Here is a 17,910-nt window from a genome sequence, read left to right as displayed (position 1 = left end):
CGGGTTGTGTTATATTGGGGTAGAGGCGTAGCTAGGAGTCTTTTAGATATCCCAAATAAATGGCTAAATAAACTGTAGAAAAATAATGGCCATGATTACAAATCATGCGTAAGGAAAGTCATCTATGCCAAGTATTCACAAATGTGAGTAATTTTATATTTTACACTGACAAGCAGTATTGCAGCTCTCCTCCCGCCCCCACATGTATTAGGACAGAGGTACAGGGAATTATTCAAGTACAAAAGTGTAAGTAGCCCTTATTACGCTCTAATTAATAATGCAGTTAACGAGAGAACTTGAGTTCGGATAGTGGCCAGTGACTTGCCTCATGAACTTATAGTTTAAAAAATATGTAAAGCCAAACTTTCAGATGTTTGTAAGATACTGGCTTGTTAAAATCATGTTAACATTTAAGTTAGGAATACAGGTAAGGGATTAGAATAACATGATATTTAAGATATTATATCTGTGTGTGCCAGTGCTATATGAGTTTTGGGAGATATGTGATCCTAAAACTATTGCTGGTTCGTTAGTCTAGCAGTGCTGCTTCTCTCACTGATTCTGGATGAATATCATCAGGACTTGGGCCACAAACAAGTGTAACTTTGAATCCGATGTGTTAAGGGGCAGGGGGGAGAAGCCTTAAGAGGTGTAAATGTAATAGTTAATCCTGAACTTTGATTCATAGGCATCAGCATCTGGTGACGTGACCTGTGTGGATGAAATTCTAAAAGTAAGTTGTCTGTTCTTCCGGTTCTTGACTTTATTCATTAAATAAACACTGCTAAAGAGGGAAAATGGAGTTACTTGCCCTGCCTGCACATGAGAGAAAATCAGCAGTGTCCCAAGAATGCCACTTGCGCGCTACCTGACTCTCTAAAAACCATCAATGTGTGAAGACCTTGGATTCAAGTTTCTGCTGCAACTGCTGTTAACCTTAAACCTGTAGTGCCCTTCAGTTTCTTAGATCTTCTTATTAAGTATTGACACAAACTGACATCTGTTTTAAACTTGCTGGTAGAAGTTTTGGAGGAACAGAAAGCAGCTCATCAGTTCTATGTATTTTCTTTATTGAATGTATTTGTGTCCATTTTCATGGACAAATGGTTTTATAAAGAATTTTCAGATTTCTCTGCAAAAGTTTGTTCATTATATAGGCAGAGAATGGAACTGCATACTCAAAATGCTGTCAAATGGATATAGTAAACAGAAAAAAACAAATTAGTCCCTAATAAGTATTAAATCTTGGGTTTTACATCTAATGATTATAGGTAAAAATATTTCACACTTAGCTTTTTAAAGTTGGCATTTTGATGTGTTTTAACCTTTAACGTTAAATGGCTTTGCTGTTTGGTTTGGTTACAGGAGATGACCCACTCTTGGCCTCCACCTCTGACAGCTATTCATACACCATGTAAAACAGAGCCATCAAAATTTCCTTTTCCAACTAAGGTTAGTGACTGACAAACCTAACTTTATATTTGTTTAATAGTTAAATATTGAGTGAAATTAAAACTGGAATAACTCCTTTTAAAGATCAAGAATTGCATTGCAGAGTTTTAAAGCTCTTGTTGTTAAATTTAACTGTGCATTGCCATTTGGGGTTTATTTGAGTACATGCTAACCCTTTGTCTGAAAATCCATCCTGGCTTTGCAGCAGTACCCATGATAGCCCTGTAAAGAGCACAATTCTGTTCTTTCCCCATCTGCATTCACTCAACTGCTATATCTTACTGCCTCTCAGTTTTGTTCCTTTCAGGATCTGGCTGCTGTGGCTTCAGTCCCATTGAGAACAATAGGAAATGATAGCCATTTCGAAAGAGCAGTTCTTCATTAATTTTTCTGTAAATAATGTTTTCCATCAGCAGGGGCTGAAGAAGAAACTTTGTTATGAAGAGCTTTGTTGTCATGACCATTGATCTTAAAAGGTTCTTTTAAAAAAGTACCCAGATCTGTTCAGTTTGAAAGGAAGGAAGGGAAAACTGGTGTGTGTGCATGCGCATGAGAATGTGGGTAGGATTAAGAGGGAGAGGGGAAACTGGACAGTACATTCTGGCTGCTTTGTGCTGGTGTGTAGTGGGTATGTACTGGTAGATCTGGCCATGAAAGTTTAAAAAAAAAAAAACTTAAAAATATAAGTTGATAGTACATATCTTCAGATCATTGGAAATATCACATAGTAACATTCTCTTTTAGTGTTTACTTGTAACATATTTAATTAAAAAGAAAATAAAAGAGAATTTCCAGATGAAAACTACATTAAATTGGCATTAAGGTTGAATACGTGTCAGTAACTTCAAAGCATCTAGAGATCCTGTAATTATCCCCAAAGTCAAGCATCACAAATGCAGGGAATGCGAAGGTATGGTTAAGCTTACAAGAAATTTGGACATATAAAATATGGAAATGCACAGTTACGCACTTAGAACAGAGGTGGGCAAACTACAGCCCGCGGGCCATATCCAGCCTGTGGGACCCTCCTGCCCAGCCCCTGAGCTCCTGGCCCGAGAGGCTAGCCCCTGGCCCCTCCCCTGCTGTTCCCCCTCTCCCACAGCCTCAGCACGTTCCACCACCGGTGCAATGCTCTTGGTGGTGGGCTGCGAGCTCTTGGGGCAGCGCAGCTGCAGAGCCTGGCCTGACCCAGTGCTCTGTGCTGTGCAGCGTGGCTGTAGTGCCGCCAGCCACCGGTGCTCCAGGCAGCATGGTAAGTAGGCGGAGGGGAGGGAGTTGGATAGAGGGCAAGGGAGTTCAAGGTGGTGGTAAGGGGGTGTGGGTTTGGATAGGGGTTGGGCGGGGAATGGGGGTTGAATGGGGGCAGGAGTCCCAGGGGGGCAGTCAGGAAGAAGGGAGGGGTTGGATGGGGTGGCAGGGGGCAGTCAGGGGCAAAGGTTCTGGGGGCAGTCAGGGAACAGAGGAAAAGGGTGGTTGGATGGGGCAGGGGTCCTGGGGGGGCTGTCAGGAATGAGAGGAGGGGTTGGATTGGGGTGGTGGGAGGCAGGCAGGAGCTCTGGGGGCAGGAAGGGAACAGGGTGGGTTGGATGGGACAGGAGTCTGAGGTGGGGAGGGGATCTAAGGGCGAAAAGCAGGGGGATTGAGGGGGATGGCGGGCCACGCCCCCTCCCCTAACGGGCCCTCCATAGAATTTTCAAAACCCAATGCGGCCCTCAGGCCAAAAAGTTTGTCCACCCCGACTTAGCACTATCTTAACTCTGCTCAGTTGGCTTTTTCGTCCCCTCACCCCATGGTATCATTAATGTAGAACTACAAATACTGATTTTTAAAGAGTCAGTGAAATGGTCATACACTAATAACAATTGTATGTTTGTTAGCTTGGTGTCACTTTCCAGAACAAGGCATTACTAGAAGAAGACAGTGCAGCTCTTACATCCCTCTATCTTACATCTATACCTCTTGTTCCTAGTGTGTGATCAACAGTGAAAGAACATTGCAATATCATTCTGCTCCAGAGTTAACACACCATGAAAATGGATTGGGGCAGTCTGCTCCTCCCTTGGCACTCTTTCAGCATTTACAGGCTCAGCAAATGTTACTTCACAAATAAGATTTATAATGTTAACTGAATAATCTTCAAAGTCATAAGGGCTAGACTTATTTTTTGTAATGAAAGCTGATATTTTGGAGCATTACAGGCAGACTCCAGAGGAAAGTAAGAGCCCACTGAATGACCCATTTCTATCCCTGATAGAGAATAGCTGAGTTATAAGTATATTTCACTTGAAGTTTATTTTTGTAAGTTGTTTTTCTATGTTCATCTATTTCATTCTTAACATCTTATATCACTTGCTTTTTTCTGGGGGTTGGGAGGGGGGAGCACTGTCCTCTGTGTAATCTCCAAGATTAATGTAGCTGCCTTGAGCTGAGGTGAAAATAATTAATATGGTTCTCTAAAATGCTCTGGCCAGGTCCATGACAGTCCATGGACACCACCTCCATGCCTCTGCTGTCAATATATACCCACAAACAGAGACCCATCCTCCCTGAAGAGAGCAGCATGGGGGACCTGCAGAGCCCTATACTTGTCTTTCCTCTTTGAACTGTATGTTCTTGTTTGCTGCTGTCCAGTGAGCTGAGAATTTACGAAGTATTCTGCAACAATTCCTAGATTTACTTCCTGATGCAAATCCAGAAATGAGTCTCATTATTTCATTATCTATTCCCTTTTGGTAATTACTGATCTTATCAGTGTTATGACAGATCTGAAAATCTTGCACACACTAATTTCATCCACGCTTAATTTGCTGCATGATACAAAATTGGCAACCCAGCAGTAATACTTAAAATAACTTAAGTTCTCTTAACAATAAAGTAAGTTTCATAATATTCATAACTAGTATGTAATAACCCCAGCATGCTTGAAGAAGAAATCTGTTTCTTTACAGAATGTTTGTTTTTTCTCTATCTTGCAAACATGTGCCTATTTGTTACTGTAGGGTTGTTTATGAATTGTTTGGCTTGTAGGCCTTTGACTTGACTTTCCTCATAAGCATATATATTAAATCATTTGTATGGGGTGGGGGAAAGAAGCTAGATTAGATTAGATAATATTAGATATTAGGCCTTGCTGACATACAGGAACAAAAAGAGAGGTCATATTTTTGGACATTTATCAACTTGGATTGTGTTTCTTAAACCAGCTTGCAAAAAATTCCATTTATGGCTTCTTCTTGTCTTCTGACTTCTAGCCAACTTTTTTATTCCATGACTATGCATCTTAGATGAGGAACTCTGTTAAATACTCTCTGCGGATCCAAAGCTTATAATTTCCTCTGCCATGTTGTACCCCCTGTCATTCTTGGCAGGAATATTTTCCAAGAATTCCAGCAAATTAGTGAGCCATGGGTTTGTTTAGCCTGAAACCATAATGGAATGTAGAAAATAAAACAGAACAGTGGTTTACTTTAATCAAGCTATACTGTCCTAAGAGGACTTGATCTCTTCAGAAACTGTACTTTCTTCACATGTAATATGCTGCTAGGTTTCACAGCATTCTACTTGTGTGCTAACACTTGGTGTGTTTCCCATGCCATATGACAAATGTAGGCACTTTTCAGTGGACTAATGTGTCTGTTTGATGTGAATTGTGCCTAGCCTGATGGTCCCAGATTCCTGATTGGGCCTATTGATATTACCTTAACATATTTAATAATGGTAAAGCAGGTCCTAAGCAAGAACAAAACTGCATTAAATTGGTTTCCTTACAGGATTACCCTGTAGATCTTTTGCTGTAAGAAACCTGGGTAAAATTTTTAATGGAGCGTAGGACCCAGAAAGCTTAAGTAACTTTTGAAAATTGTATACGCTGTCATTTGGTTTGAGTCATGGTCTGAGGCTTGAGGTTACTGCTCCAGCCTCAGGTAGATTTCCTGCAGATGACTGTCAGACTCCAAAGCCAGAATATTGGTATTGTATATAAAATATCTGTCTGTGTATGTATGCGTAGATAGACACATACCACCCAAACATCTTAAGAGCCAAGGGTTTTTTGTACAGGTGAAAGTTGCTCAGTTGTGAGTCTGAGACTGAAGTCTGCTCTCCACAAAGCAAATATTACGGCAGCACTGTAAAATTCTGCCCTGGAGTACCTCAACTGTGACCTAGAGGAGGGATGGCTAAGGAAGGGAAGGAGAGTCTTGTTTCCAGGTTTATTCAATTGTTGACCTCTCGGAGAGTATCAGCAATGGCATCTATTAGGGTTGATTGTGCTGCTGCTAAGTTAGTAATATGGAAAGTGGAATTGAGACCACGGTCTCATTTCAAATAGAATCCAACAGCCATCAAATGGCAACCACTTTCAGTCACTGCTACCTGGACTAGAGCCAAACTGGCAACCTACCTAAGTACTGCATTACCATTCTGCTCAATTATATCCAGTCTTCTTTCTCTCTGCTTTTTATGTGTAAGTGCAGTTTGCTTCCTGCTTAAATCTCTTCATTGCCTGTCCTGACCAGTCTGTCTGCTGTTACTCCCAGTAGATTAATATGGTCTCCTTCCTCTCCATTGTTTCTCATTTGTCCTTTCCTAAGTAGTCCCCAGGGAGATAATACTGCCGGAAGTAACTTTGTAGCTGTAAGCTTATGCTTTTACTTGTCTGAGTTTCTTAAAGTGAAGTGTGTTCAAAACTAAAATAGATTATTGGAAAACGGATTTAAAACAAAATATCTTTATCAAAGTGCACCCTCACGGAATGCTGTGGTGTGACTTAAAAACATTTAAGTGACACCAATGGATAATTGCACAGACATTGTTTTATAGCCGTCACAATGTGTACATAAGGAAGAAACAGATGTAAATTGCTATTTGTATGCCTGATCCAGGACGGCAGCTGTCTACCAGTGCTATTGAAATTAGGCAACACAATAATTTTCCCCTATGCTGTCTTCCATTTTGAATGATAGCCTACCGCTTTTGGCTGGCTGACTACTTTTGGCCATGAAGACAAAAAGAAACCAAATAGCAGATAATCATTCTGACATTCAGTATGTCTGTGAAATATAAAAATCCGTCATTGCTTTAACCTTTTCTGTTTTTCTAAAGTTTATCTGGTAATTATCTATTGAAGCTGGGAAGATGTCACAAGGCTTCATTTTGAGTTAATTTAAATTTTTACTCTTTTCTTTGACTAAAGAAGCAATTTTTAAAATAAAACATATAAAACCAAGATATCTTTGGGAAGAGGGAAGTCTTTAGCAAAACACAGTGAGCTTTATACACTGCAGTGAAGAACTCCAAAGAAATAAAACCTCATGTATTACTGCTTCAACAACTTACCCATCTGCAATAAACATTTGAAAAGCTGTAAAAGATTTTTAAGAACATCTAAACATTTTGTGTAAAGCTCTTGTTTGTTCAGAATGTTTACAGATACCATTATGTACATGCAGCACTTCCATGAGCCACTTGCTATGGGAGATCAGTTTACAGGCTTATTATAGAAGCTACAACCCACTATTGGTAGATTACTTGATTCTTCTTGGCAAACTAGTGAAAAAGAGTTTCAATGAAGTATACTAGATTCAATTTCCTAAGTAGTGCATTTCAAATTGAGTCATGTATTTTCAGCTCTTCCATATTTTTAGGGCCAAAGCTGGACTGCTTTAAAACAAGGTTATGGTCAGAAAAAGTGACTATATAAATATGGCATTCTTATTTGGCAGTCTGCTCCCTGTACCTACTCAATCAGATCTGTGTTTATTTAAGGACTATAAAACAAGCTTTTAGGTTTTTTTTTAAATTATATTTAGCAGGATTGACTTTGCAGTACTGTGTGGGGGAGAGATGGATTTTCTGGAATTACTTCTGGTGCCAGGGTCTCTGCTGCTGATGTCAGAGCCAGAATGAACATGGCTTGATTTTCATGGTTAGATTTCCATATGATTTGAGTATGTAATTTACATAAGCGAATGAGTCTAACTTGTGAGCATTGCTAAGATAATTGTACACAAATTAGTTGCATGGGTAACTGGAGGGACAGATGAGGTGGTGTAGGAGTGGAGTATGGGCAGGCCTAGCGAAGTAAGTCCCTGTGCTAAGACCATGTGCTTGGGCTTGGAATGTCTTTTGGGATAGGTGCAGGGAATTTGAACCCAGAGGAACAATCAAGTACCCTCATTCCTTGCTTTTGCTTCACTCTTCTACTTAAGTCCTAATACACTGCAGTCATTTAAATGAATAGGGGGCAATATGACTCAGCCTTTACTTTCATCATTAGTTCAAACTCCCTTTTGAAATCTTATATAACTTTTTATTCCTTTAGGAGTCTCAACAGTCCACTTTTGGCACTGGAGAGCAGAGTGAGTATTTAAAGTCATTTCATATATTTTAAAAAATATTTTTATAAAATGTCTTCATGTTATGATTAACATCCCAAATGCCTCTTGGGCTTCTTGGCTTTTTTTGAATATAAATTTTCCAAACAGGTCACACAGGTTAAAACTCCAAGTTAGCATTTCCATATTTTCTTCAAGTCTTACTCTATAAAACAGATAATTGGCTTTCTTTTACAAGTCCTGTTATATGATCTGAAAGATAATGATTAAACTGCATTGTGGTTGCTGGCTTCTAGAGGAAATACCTAGCTATACCCAGTCATACTACTGTAATCCTCTGAAAGATGCTTTCTCTTTAGAGCTGATTGAAAATCATAGTGATAATTGTATGTGAAAACTCAAACCCTAGTTTCTGAAAGTCTGATGTCCAGCAGGCAAATTAACATGTGTAGTAGAATAAAGCATAAGGTTTGTTTTAAAGCTGGGACAATAGCCATTCCACACTGTAGCTTCTCCTTGCTGTGGCACTCCATGCTCACCTTATTGGGCATAATTCAAAATGGAGAATATGGTAGTATCAGGAACTCCAGGGTATGATTATGCATATGCTCAGTCCGCTGCTACCAGAGCTTTTTTTCAGACTTTGAATAAAAGCAACAAAGCTTTTGTTGAAATTTGTCTTTCCTTTTCCACGAGAATTACTCAAGTGGATTATTTACAGGTAGTGCTTTTAGTGTGATTGAAACACAGCCCACACGCATTCACTTCCATCAGGCTTGACCCTTCATACCCCAAATAATTAATCAGATTAAGTAGTAAAAGCATAGAGAGGCTTATTCTTATATGTTGACAAGTCACTTACTCTGAACACACAATAAAGAGAGGAATTAAGGAAATAAATTCAAACACTTAATTAGAAAACCTATTGCTGTGGTATGTGGGCCTATCTATAAATGCTTCATATAGAAATGCACTGTAAAATGGAGAGAAGCCAGCCTGATCAGAGGCTAGGAGTGATTCTCAACTCCTAAATATTTCATTGAAAACCACATTATGACCACTTCAATTCTAACTTCTGTTGTGGTGGCCTGGACAGAAGTTAGGAATTTCAAGTGACCTACCTTGTTGGGTCAAAATGGTGGGATCCTTACTCAGCTACTGCAGAGTTGAGTAGGGATGATGCTGAAGCTAATTTTAACATGACACTACTGGCTAAGTAACGCCATGTCTCTGCATGCAGAGAGCAGTATAATTTTTTTCTAGAACAGTGGTTTTAACTGAGAGAGAAGGTAAACAATTTCTTTCACAGCATTCAAAATAAATGAAACTTACTGCTGTCTTAAAAAAAAAAAAAAAAAAGCATCACTTGAAATCTGGTCCAGTTTTGTATATTCAGGGTATGTGTACACAGCAAAGAAAGACCCATGCTGCGCCTGCTGACTTGGGCTTGTGGGGTTTGGGCTGCGGAGCTGTTTCATTGCTGTGTAGACTTCCAGGCTCAAGCTGGAGCCCAAGCTCTTGGACTCTGCAGGGTGGGAAACAGTGCTGCAGGCCCAAATTGGCTGGAACATGCCAGCTGCAGGTTTTTCTGTGTTGTATAGACATACCCTCACTGTTCTTGTTGGTGCAGTTTCCTGCTGTGCTAGCCTTTACCTCTGGATCTTCTAGTTCAAATCTAGGTAAGCTGATATTAGTGAAATAATTCTGTTAGTCCCATTCTAATTCATGTATAACTACACCAAACAAATAGAACAATTCAGCATGATTGGCTCTGCTTAAGAGAACCATAGAGCAGGCATAGGAAGGGTGTATTGCATGTCAGGGTTGAGGTGCATTGACGGAACCGTGTGGGAAGTTTGCATAACACCTGCTTGCATCATATCTGGCTTAAACCAGTTGTGTTAGTCCCTCCATTCCTCAAGTGCTAAATTCACTCAACCATACTTGCCTCCAAATTAATCTAGGATTTTTATTTCTTGTAACTTTGAAGTGTCTTATTTTGCTGCTCTATTTTAAGGAGTGTTCTTTTTTCCTCCCCCCCAGAAAGATACAATCCCTCATCGAAAACGTCCAATGGCCATCAATCGAAATCGTAAGTTGCCCTTATAAAAAGATTAGAACATCCTCTCCGATATTTCCCAAACTACTATTTCTGAAGTGTTTTTGAAGGATTTTGTCCCATTAAGATGACTATAGCCATTTCTACACACTTTAATGTGGATATAACAGTTCTTTGAGTGTTTGCTCATCTCCATTCCATATTAGGTGTGTGTGCTCGCCACGTGCACTGGTGCCGCAATTTTTTCCCTTAGCATTATCTGTGGGGAACTGGCTCTGGTGCCCTCTGGAGTGTCGCCCACATGGTGCGGTATAAGGGGCACTGCTGGCTCCCTCCATCCTCAGTTCCTTCTTGCTACCGGTGACTGTTCTGGAAAATCTGCTGCTTTGGCTAGCGTTGTTTCGTTCTCTGTTCTTGTGAACTTTGAAAACCTGTAAAATAGTTTGTATATAGTTAGTAGTTTCTTAGTTAAACCCTTAATAGTTGTTTACAGCTCTTCATTAGTCCTGAACAGGACTCAGCCAGAGGAATGGACATGTCACTTCCCCAGGCTTTAAGCACTGTGATCATTGTAAACGGCCTGTGCCTGTCAGCGATCTTCATACCAGCTGCCTAAGGTGCTTAGGCAAGGGGCACGTAAATGACAGGTGCTGTATCTGCAAGTCCTGTAAACCTAGGCTGAAGGAGGAGCGTGAAACTCGTCTAAGGGCGCTCCTAATGGAGTCTGCACTCACTGCAGCACCAGAGCAGTGGTCCAACTCCACAGCAAGCACTGTGGCTCCAGTCATGAAGCTGAAGAAGAATGTGAAGGGACGATCTACAAAGAGAGGGCTGGAGCCGAGCCACGACCCATGCTGGGCAGCTCAACACCCCCCTTCAGGAAGTCGGGCTCCAGCTTAAGTCAAGCAGTGCAGCCCATCCCATACTTTGCCTGAGACTCTGGATAGTGGTGCAGGACATGACCAGCTTCAGGTGCCATCGATGCCCAAAACCCTTCAAGCAGCTCAGGAAATTCTGATGCTACTGGGGCAGTCCACAGCTGCTCCAGCGGTACCCCGGTCTCAGGGAAAGCCTGCTTTGGGACCTATGCGTGTGTCCCTGCCTCAGTAGCACTGTTCCCCATCGAGAGTGACGTCCCGCCATCGCCCATGTGAAGCTGTCACGCCTCGGACTAGAGGCAGGCTCAGCAGATCCCCCTTTCCCACACTGGGGGCACTGATCAAGGGAGTTGAGGAGGTGTTCCTCGCTGGTGGATTGATGCAGACCCTCTGGGGCACATGCCACTCAACAAGATCTCTGGGACTGGCCCCGAACGTCTCCAAGGGCCTGGTACCGATCACTGGACCGATTGGGAGCAGAGACCGCTGATCCCCTGGTCGTCACCACCCGTCTACTAGGAGGAGAGAGCCCTTCTCAGGAGGTTTCTCCCAACAGCTAGCCCATAGTGGCTCCAAGTCCCGTTTTGACATCCTAGTACTGGTCGAGCAGCAAGGCATAGATCACCAGGTATCTGACGCAGATACGCCAAACGCAGTCAGTCTTCAAAATTCTGACCGAGATGCCTGACTCGCTCAGACAGGTCAGCTTCGGGTCCCAGAAACCGACACTAGTTTGGACAAGAGCCACCACTCCACCCGTTCCTGGTCACCCAGTACCGACCGCTCCGCTTACAGCTCTGATATGGAGCGATGTTCCCTGACTGCGGGACAAGGCCTGGTACCTATGGTGATGCCGGCATCAACAGCACCAAAACCAGTTCCATGGCCCCAAGCGCAGCGGCTGGTGCCATGGTACCTGTGGAACCCTTGGGAGTTCACCCAACCATCCCAGGCTGCCCGATCAGTGTCAGGAGCCTCAGAAAGGCCAGTGGCCTCGGTATCCCCTCCCCCGCTGGTTCTCGAGGCTTTGGGGAGTAAGACCCCACAGGTTCAGGAGTACCAAGGGAGCAAGCTGCTGGACTACCAATGGATGTGGAGGTTCCCCGCAGCACCGGCATTGTCTGGCGATGACGAGGACAAGACTATCACAAGGCCTACTCACTTAGTTCCTCAGGATGATGCTAAAGCACACCAAGAACTTTTGAAGAGGATCACTTCCAACCTGGTGCTTCAGGCAGAGGAATTGGAGGAGCTATCTGTTTGTCCTCTGTTCCTCAGCTCCCTGCGGCTTCCAAGAAGGAGGTCTGAGCAATTCTCGATTTGAGGGCATGACCATGGTCAGGGAAGCCCTCCAGGTGGCATCGGATGCCGCTGATGCTGCTGTCTGCACCATGGCTTCTGTTGTCTCCATGCGTTGAGCTTCCTGGCTGCTCCTCTCTGGGTTGTTCTCTGAGGATCAGCCATCAATGCCCTTCATCTGAGTCCTATTTGCAGAGCAAATGAACAGCAAGTTGCATGGTCTCAAGGACTCCTGCACCACCTTGAAAACCCTGGATCGGTACATCCCAGCCCCGATGCATAAGCGGTTCAAACCGCAGCAGCTTCCGGGCCAGGGGAGCCAGCCTTGGCAGGACCAGCCCTACAAATGAGCCAAGGGCAACAAACGATGTCCGAGCCTCCACCCTCTGCCCAGTCGGGCTCAATCCATACCAAGCAAAGGGCCAAATGGTCATTCTGAGGGTGCGCCCGAGGGCGACCTACCAGACTATTCCCCGGATCCATTTGTCCCAGTGTACTCCAACTGCCTTTCCCTTTTCTTCTTTGCTTGGACCACTGTAACCTCAGACCAGTGGGTCCTCAGCACCGTGGACAGGGTTATGCTCTGCAGTTTTTCTTTTCCCACCCACCTTGACCATCCCTCACAAGAGTCTCCTTGCGCAGGAGGTAAATGGGTTGCTGCAGCTGGATGCAGTGGAAGAAGTTCCTCTTGAGTACAGGAACAAGGGGTTCTATTCCTGGTACTTTTTAATCTCGAAGGCCAAGAGCAGTCTATGGCCCATCCTGGGCCTGTGAGACCTCACCAAGTACCTAAAGAAGCTAAAGTTCCACATGGTCTCCCTGGCTTCTGTTTATCCCCTCCCTGGATCTGGGAGACTGGTATGTCACCCTTGACTTGAAGGATGCATACTTCCACATAGTGATCTTTCAGGGACCCAGATGCTTCCTTCAGTTTACAGTGGGACCCCACCACTACCAGTTTGCAGTCCTCATGTTTGACCTGGCGACAGCACCAAGAGTGTTTACCAAGTGCATGTCCATGTTAGTGGCTTACCTTAGGCGCCGGGGCATCCAGATCTACCCGTACCTTGATAACTGGCTTGTCAAGGGCAGTTCCAGGTCTCAAGTCCAAAGGAATGTCATGGTGCTTCAAGCCACATACTGCTCTCTGGGCCTTCTGATAAGTGACAGAAAGTCGATGTTTGTGTCAGTGCAGAGAATAGTTCATTGGAGCGATCCTTTGACTTGACTTGCGCCAGGGCGTTCCTGCCACAGGATAGGTTCCTTGCACTGACAAATCTCATTGTGGAAGTCTCCACATTCCCGCTAACTACATTGGTTTGGCACGCTTATGAGCCTGGCAGCAGGTCCTCCCTGGCCCCTGCCCAACCAACCAGACTTTCTGTCACAGGATCACGGTTGGCTCCTATACCCCAACCTCGAGTCCATCCACCTCTCGGTGTGGATGCTGTGTGGCTGAACCTGGAGGACCAGATCTGTTCAGAAGGAGTCCAGCAGGTCCTCCTGGAAAGTAGGAAGCCCTCAACTAGATTGACTTACCTGCCAAGTGGATGAGGTTTTCCCATTGGGCATCCAAATGGGGCATCGCTCCCTCGCGTTCCTCCATACAGACTGTCCTGGACTACCTGTTCCATTTGAGGAACCAGGTCCTGGCACACTCTTCCATTAGAGTCCATTTTGCGGCCATCTCTGCTTTTCACCCACCATTCCAAGGACAGTGTTTTCCCATGACATGATGGTCAGATTCTTGAGAGGGCTCGAGAGAGACTTTCTGCAGGTATGGGCCCCTGTCCCGCAATCGGATCTTAACATAGTCCTTTCTAGGCTTGCCCTTTGATCCAGGGTTCCTGCTCCTTTTCCCACCTGTCATGGAAAGTCGTGTTCCAGGTGGTGGTGATGTCAGCGAGACGAATCTGTGAAATTAAAACCTTGACCATTTATGGTGTTTCTGAGGTCTTCTACAAAGACCAGGTTCAGCTGTGGCCCAGCCCAGCTTTCCTGCCAAAGGTGGTATCAGCCTTCCATATGAATCAGGACATCTTCCCCCTGGTGTTCTGTCCCAAACCCCACGGGACCAGTGAAGAGAGGTGTCTTCACACGTTGGACTGCCGAAGGGCCTTGGCTTTTTTCTTAGAATGTGTCAAGCCTTTCTCAAAATCAACTTAGCTCTTCATTGCTATGGCAGACAGGATGAAAGGCCTTCTGGTGTCCTTGCAGAGAATTTCCAACTGGATCACCTCGTGCACAAGGACCTGTTACGACTTGGCAGAGGTTCTGCCGCCAATTGTCAGAGCCTACTTGATGAGAGCTCAGGCATCTTCGGTGGTCTTCTTGGCACATATCCCTATCCAGGACATCTGTAGAGCTGCAACGTGGTCATCTGTTCACATGTTCATGGCTCCTTATGCCTCACTCAGCAGGCCAGGGATGACTCTGGATTCGGCAGAGCTGTGTTGTAATCTACACATCAGCTAACTCCTACCCACTTCCAGGGGTACTGCTTTGGAGTCACCTAATGTGGAATGGACATGAGCAAGCACTTGAAGAAAAGACAGTTACCTTTTCCGTAACTGGTGTTCTTCGAGATGTGTTGCTAATGTCCATTCCACAACCTGCCCTCCTTCCCCACTGTTGGAGTTTTTGGCAAGACGGAACTGAGGATGGGGAGAGCCGATGGAGCCCCTTATACTGTGCTATGTGGCCCCCACTCCAGAGGGCGCCAGAGCCTGTCTCCTTCAGATATCACTAAGGGAAAAATGTCCAGCACCAGTGCATGTGGTAAACACACACACCTAATATGTAATGAAACATGAGCAACGCATCTCGAACACCAGTTACAGAAAAGGTAACTGTCTTTTCTTATGTAGAATCTTAATTCTTGTTGATTACCAGAAAATGGCTACACAAGCCCACGTGAAAAGAACACTTTCCAAAATAGTCTCAAATTTTATGTCTACCAGCTGCTGGTTTGCAAGGGCACGTGTGCATGTCACTTTTCCTGCTCTCCTTTCTTTGTTGTGCGCTAGCAGGATATTTAAATAAGATTTCTATTCTTGGGATTGCTGTATGTTTCAGTACTTTTGACAAGAATGAGGAGGGCAGGTAGGGTAGAGGGACCTTTTAAAATAAATGTTCACGGTTGCAGAGAAATCTAGTTACTTGGGTTGTGAAGTTATGATCTACTTTCAGCTGCTAACACAGGAGTCTCAAACACACGGCCCGTGGAGTTATTTGCTGTGGCTTGCCAAGCTCCCCACGCCTTCCCCACCCCGCCCCAAGTTATTTGCTGTGGTCTGAGGTAAACAGGATGAAGTTCAATAAAGATAAATGCAAAGTGCTCCACTTAGGAAGGAACAATCAGTTTCACACATACAGAATGGGAAGACACAGTCTAGGAAGGAGTATGGCAGAAAGAGATCTAGGGGTCATAGCAGACCACAAGCTTAATATGAGTCAACAGTGTGATACTGTTGCAAAAAAAGCAAACGTGATTCTGGGATGCATTAACAGGTGTGTTGTAAACAAGACACAAGAAGTCATTCTTCCGCTTTACTCTGCGCTGGTTAGGCCTCAACTGGAGTATTGTGTCCAGTTCTGGGCACCGCATTTCAAGAAAGATGTAGAGAAATTGGAGAGGGTCCAGAGAAGAGCAACAAGAATGATTAAAGGTCTTGAGAACATGACCTATGAAGGAAGGCTGAAGGAATTGGGTTTATTTAGTTTGGAAAAGAGAAGACTGAGAGGGGACATGATAGCAGTTTTCAGGTATCTAAAAGGGTGTCATCAGGAGGAGGGAGAAAACTTGTTCAATTTAGCCTCCAATGATAGAACAAGAAGCAATGGGTTAAACTGCAGCAAGGGAGATTTAGGTTGGACATTAGGAAAAAGTTCCTAACTGTCAGGGTAGTTAAACACTGGAATAGATTGCCTAGGGAAGTTGTGGAATCTCCATCTCTGGAGATATTTAAGAGTAGGTTAGATAAATGTCTATTAGGGATGGTCTAGACAGTATTTGGTCCTGCCATGAGGGCAGGGGACTGGACTCGATGACCTCTCGAGGTCCCTTCCAGTCCTAGAGTCTGAGTCACCAAGCTTCCTTCACCTGCCATGCTCTTGCCTACCTCCAGGTGCTTCCTGCTGCCAAACAGCTATTTGGCGGCGCTTAGCACTTTCCAGGAAGGACGGGGAGGACTGAGGAGGGACATGCAGGGGAGGAGGCGGGGTAGGGGTGAGGATTTAGGGAAGGGGTTGGAATAGGGGCAAGGAGGGGTTGCATTTGGGGTGGGGACTTTGGGGAAGGAGTTGGAATGGGGATGGGGAAGGGTTGGGGAGAGGTGGGGCAGAGGCAGGGCCCCATGGAAGGGGTGGAGTGGGGGCAGGGCTGGGGGCAGTGGGGGAGTGTGTCAGTGATGCATCCCTTGGGCCGATGTACTAGTCCTCATGTGGCCTTCATGGTCATTTGAGTTTGAGATTCCTGTGCTAACAGTTACAAAAATGGTTTGGGGAGCTGTGATGTTTTGTAGTCAGAGGATATTGTTTGGAATATGCTTAAGGAAGTTTAAATTTTGGGCCCTGTCTTCTGCTTGAATACCAAACATTTATCATACAGATGTTGTTACAAATGTGGCAAACTATATTACAGTACCTATAGACTGAACATTATGCTTCATCTGTCTGCTACACAACCATAAAAAACAAACAAACCAAAACCACAGTGTAACTGGAAGCTTCTTGATTAGTGTTTTTTCCCCTCATAAATTTTTGGTGACTTTATTCTTTATAATGAGCAATTTGGGTGGAAATTTGACACCTGGTGCCCAGAGGTTAATTTTTCCTAGAAAATGCACATATGTACACCAAAGTAAGTCTTTAGTGGCTATCTGTATATTACTCCTGGGGGCATTCTGTGCCAAGGAATTAAAAATTCTGTGCACAATATTTTAAAATTCTGCAAATTGTATTTGTCAAAATAACACTACATAATCACTCAGTTTCAATTATTTTGGTAATTTTATTTCAAAATATCTGTCAGCAAGTATGCCTGTAAACCCCCCCCCCCCCCCGCACGCGCACACATTCCCCCAGAAGTAGAGTTAAAGAAACCCCTATGACAACCCAGTTTCTGTTTCTCTGCCCCCTTCCTCCCCTCCCCGAACCCAGCCACAGGGTCCTCCCCAGCCAATACATCTCAACCCCCAGAGCCCAGTTGCAGGGCACCCCTTGCTCAGATACCTACAACATCTGAGTTGGCTTGGGTTTGTTCTTGCTTATGCATCATCTCCAATAAATAACATTCTGCAAAACAAGTTTTGCCCTCAGTTATACCAATTTAGTTGCAACGTCTTCAATTAGCAGTTTTTACTATGTAAGCAGAGAAAGAACCCAGCTCTTTCTTCCGTGCTTGTCCAGGCTTCACAGTGCTAGCAGGAGTAAAAAGTCAGTAACCATCTACTTCTCTGAAAAACCTACTGTAATCTCTGTGATTAGATGTGACTTTGAACACAGTCTCTTTATGCAGTCACTTTTAAAAAAGATGCTTACCCACACTAAACGTAAAAGACAGTAACAGAAGGATTATACCCTTCATTTTTCTTTTGCTCTTTTGTCATAGCAGTATTTCAACAATGCTATACTTATGGTTGGGGCTGGTATTTTTGGTGGGTGCAGAAATCACCTATGGGGGAATTGGAGTCATTTCTGCAACTGGGGAATCTGAGGAGATCTGTGGACAACTGCTGGAAACCCCCATTAGATTCAGGGGTGGGTAAGAGCCTGAGAGTTTATTGCAATGAATTTATACTGTCTTAAATAAAATGATAGGACAAGATTGCACTCTGTGTAGTCAGTAAACTTTGTTCTTTTGGGGAGACAAACATTAAATGACCTT

General features: G+C 44.0%; 1 protein-coding gene across 4 annotated transcripts in view; it reads left to right on the top strand.

The window, feature by feature from the left end:
- The window catches only part of AFF4 (AF4/FMR2 family member 4), a 79,804-nt gene that overhangs the window by 37,801 nt on the left and 24,093 nt on the right, over positions 1-17,910 (top strand). For all 4 annotated transcript variants that reach the window (XM_030574123.1, XM_030574124.1, XM_030574122.1 and 1 more), the window contains 4 exons: positions 689-733; positions 1,366-1,452; positions 7,775-7,811; positions 9,831-9,879. In XM_030574123.1, the coding sequence (XP_030429983.1) occupies positions 689-733; positions 1,366-1,452; positions 7,775-7,811; positions 9,831-9,879 (218 nt within the window). The remainder of the gene's footprint in view (positions 1-688; positions 734-1,365; positions 1,453-7,774; positions 7,812-9,830; positions 9,880-17,910) is intronic.

This window comes from Gopherus evgoodei, chromosome 8 (genome assembly GCF_007399415.2).
Source record: "Gopherus evgoodei ecotype Sinaloan lineage chromosome 8, rGopEvg1_v1.p, whole genome shotgun sequence".
NCBI lineage: Eukaryota > Metazoa > Chordata > Testudines > Testudinidae > Gopherus > Gopherus evgoodei.
The sequence above is the reverse complement of the archived record's forward strand: the minus strand, read 5'-3'. Positions and strand labels throughout refer to the sequence as shown.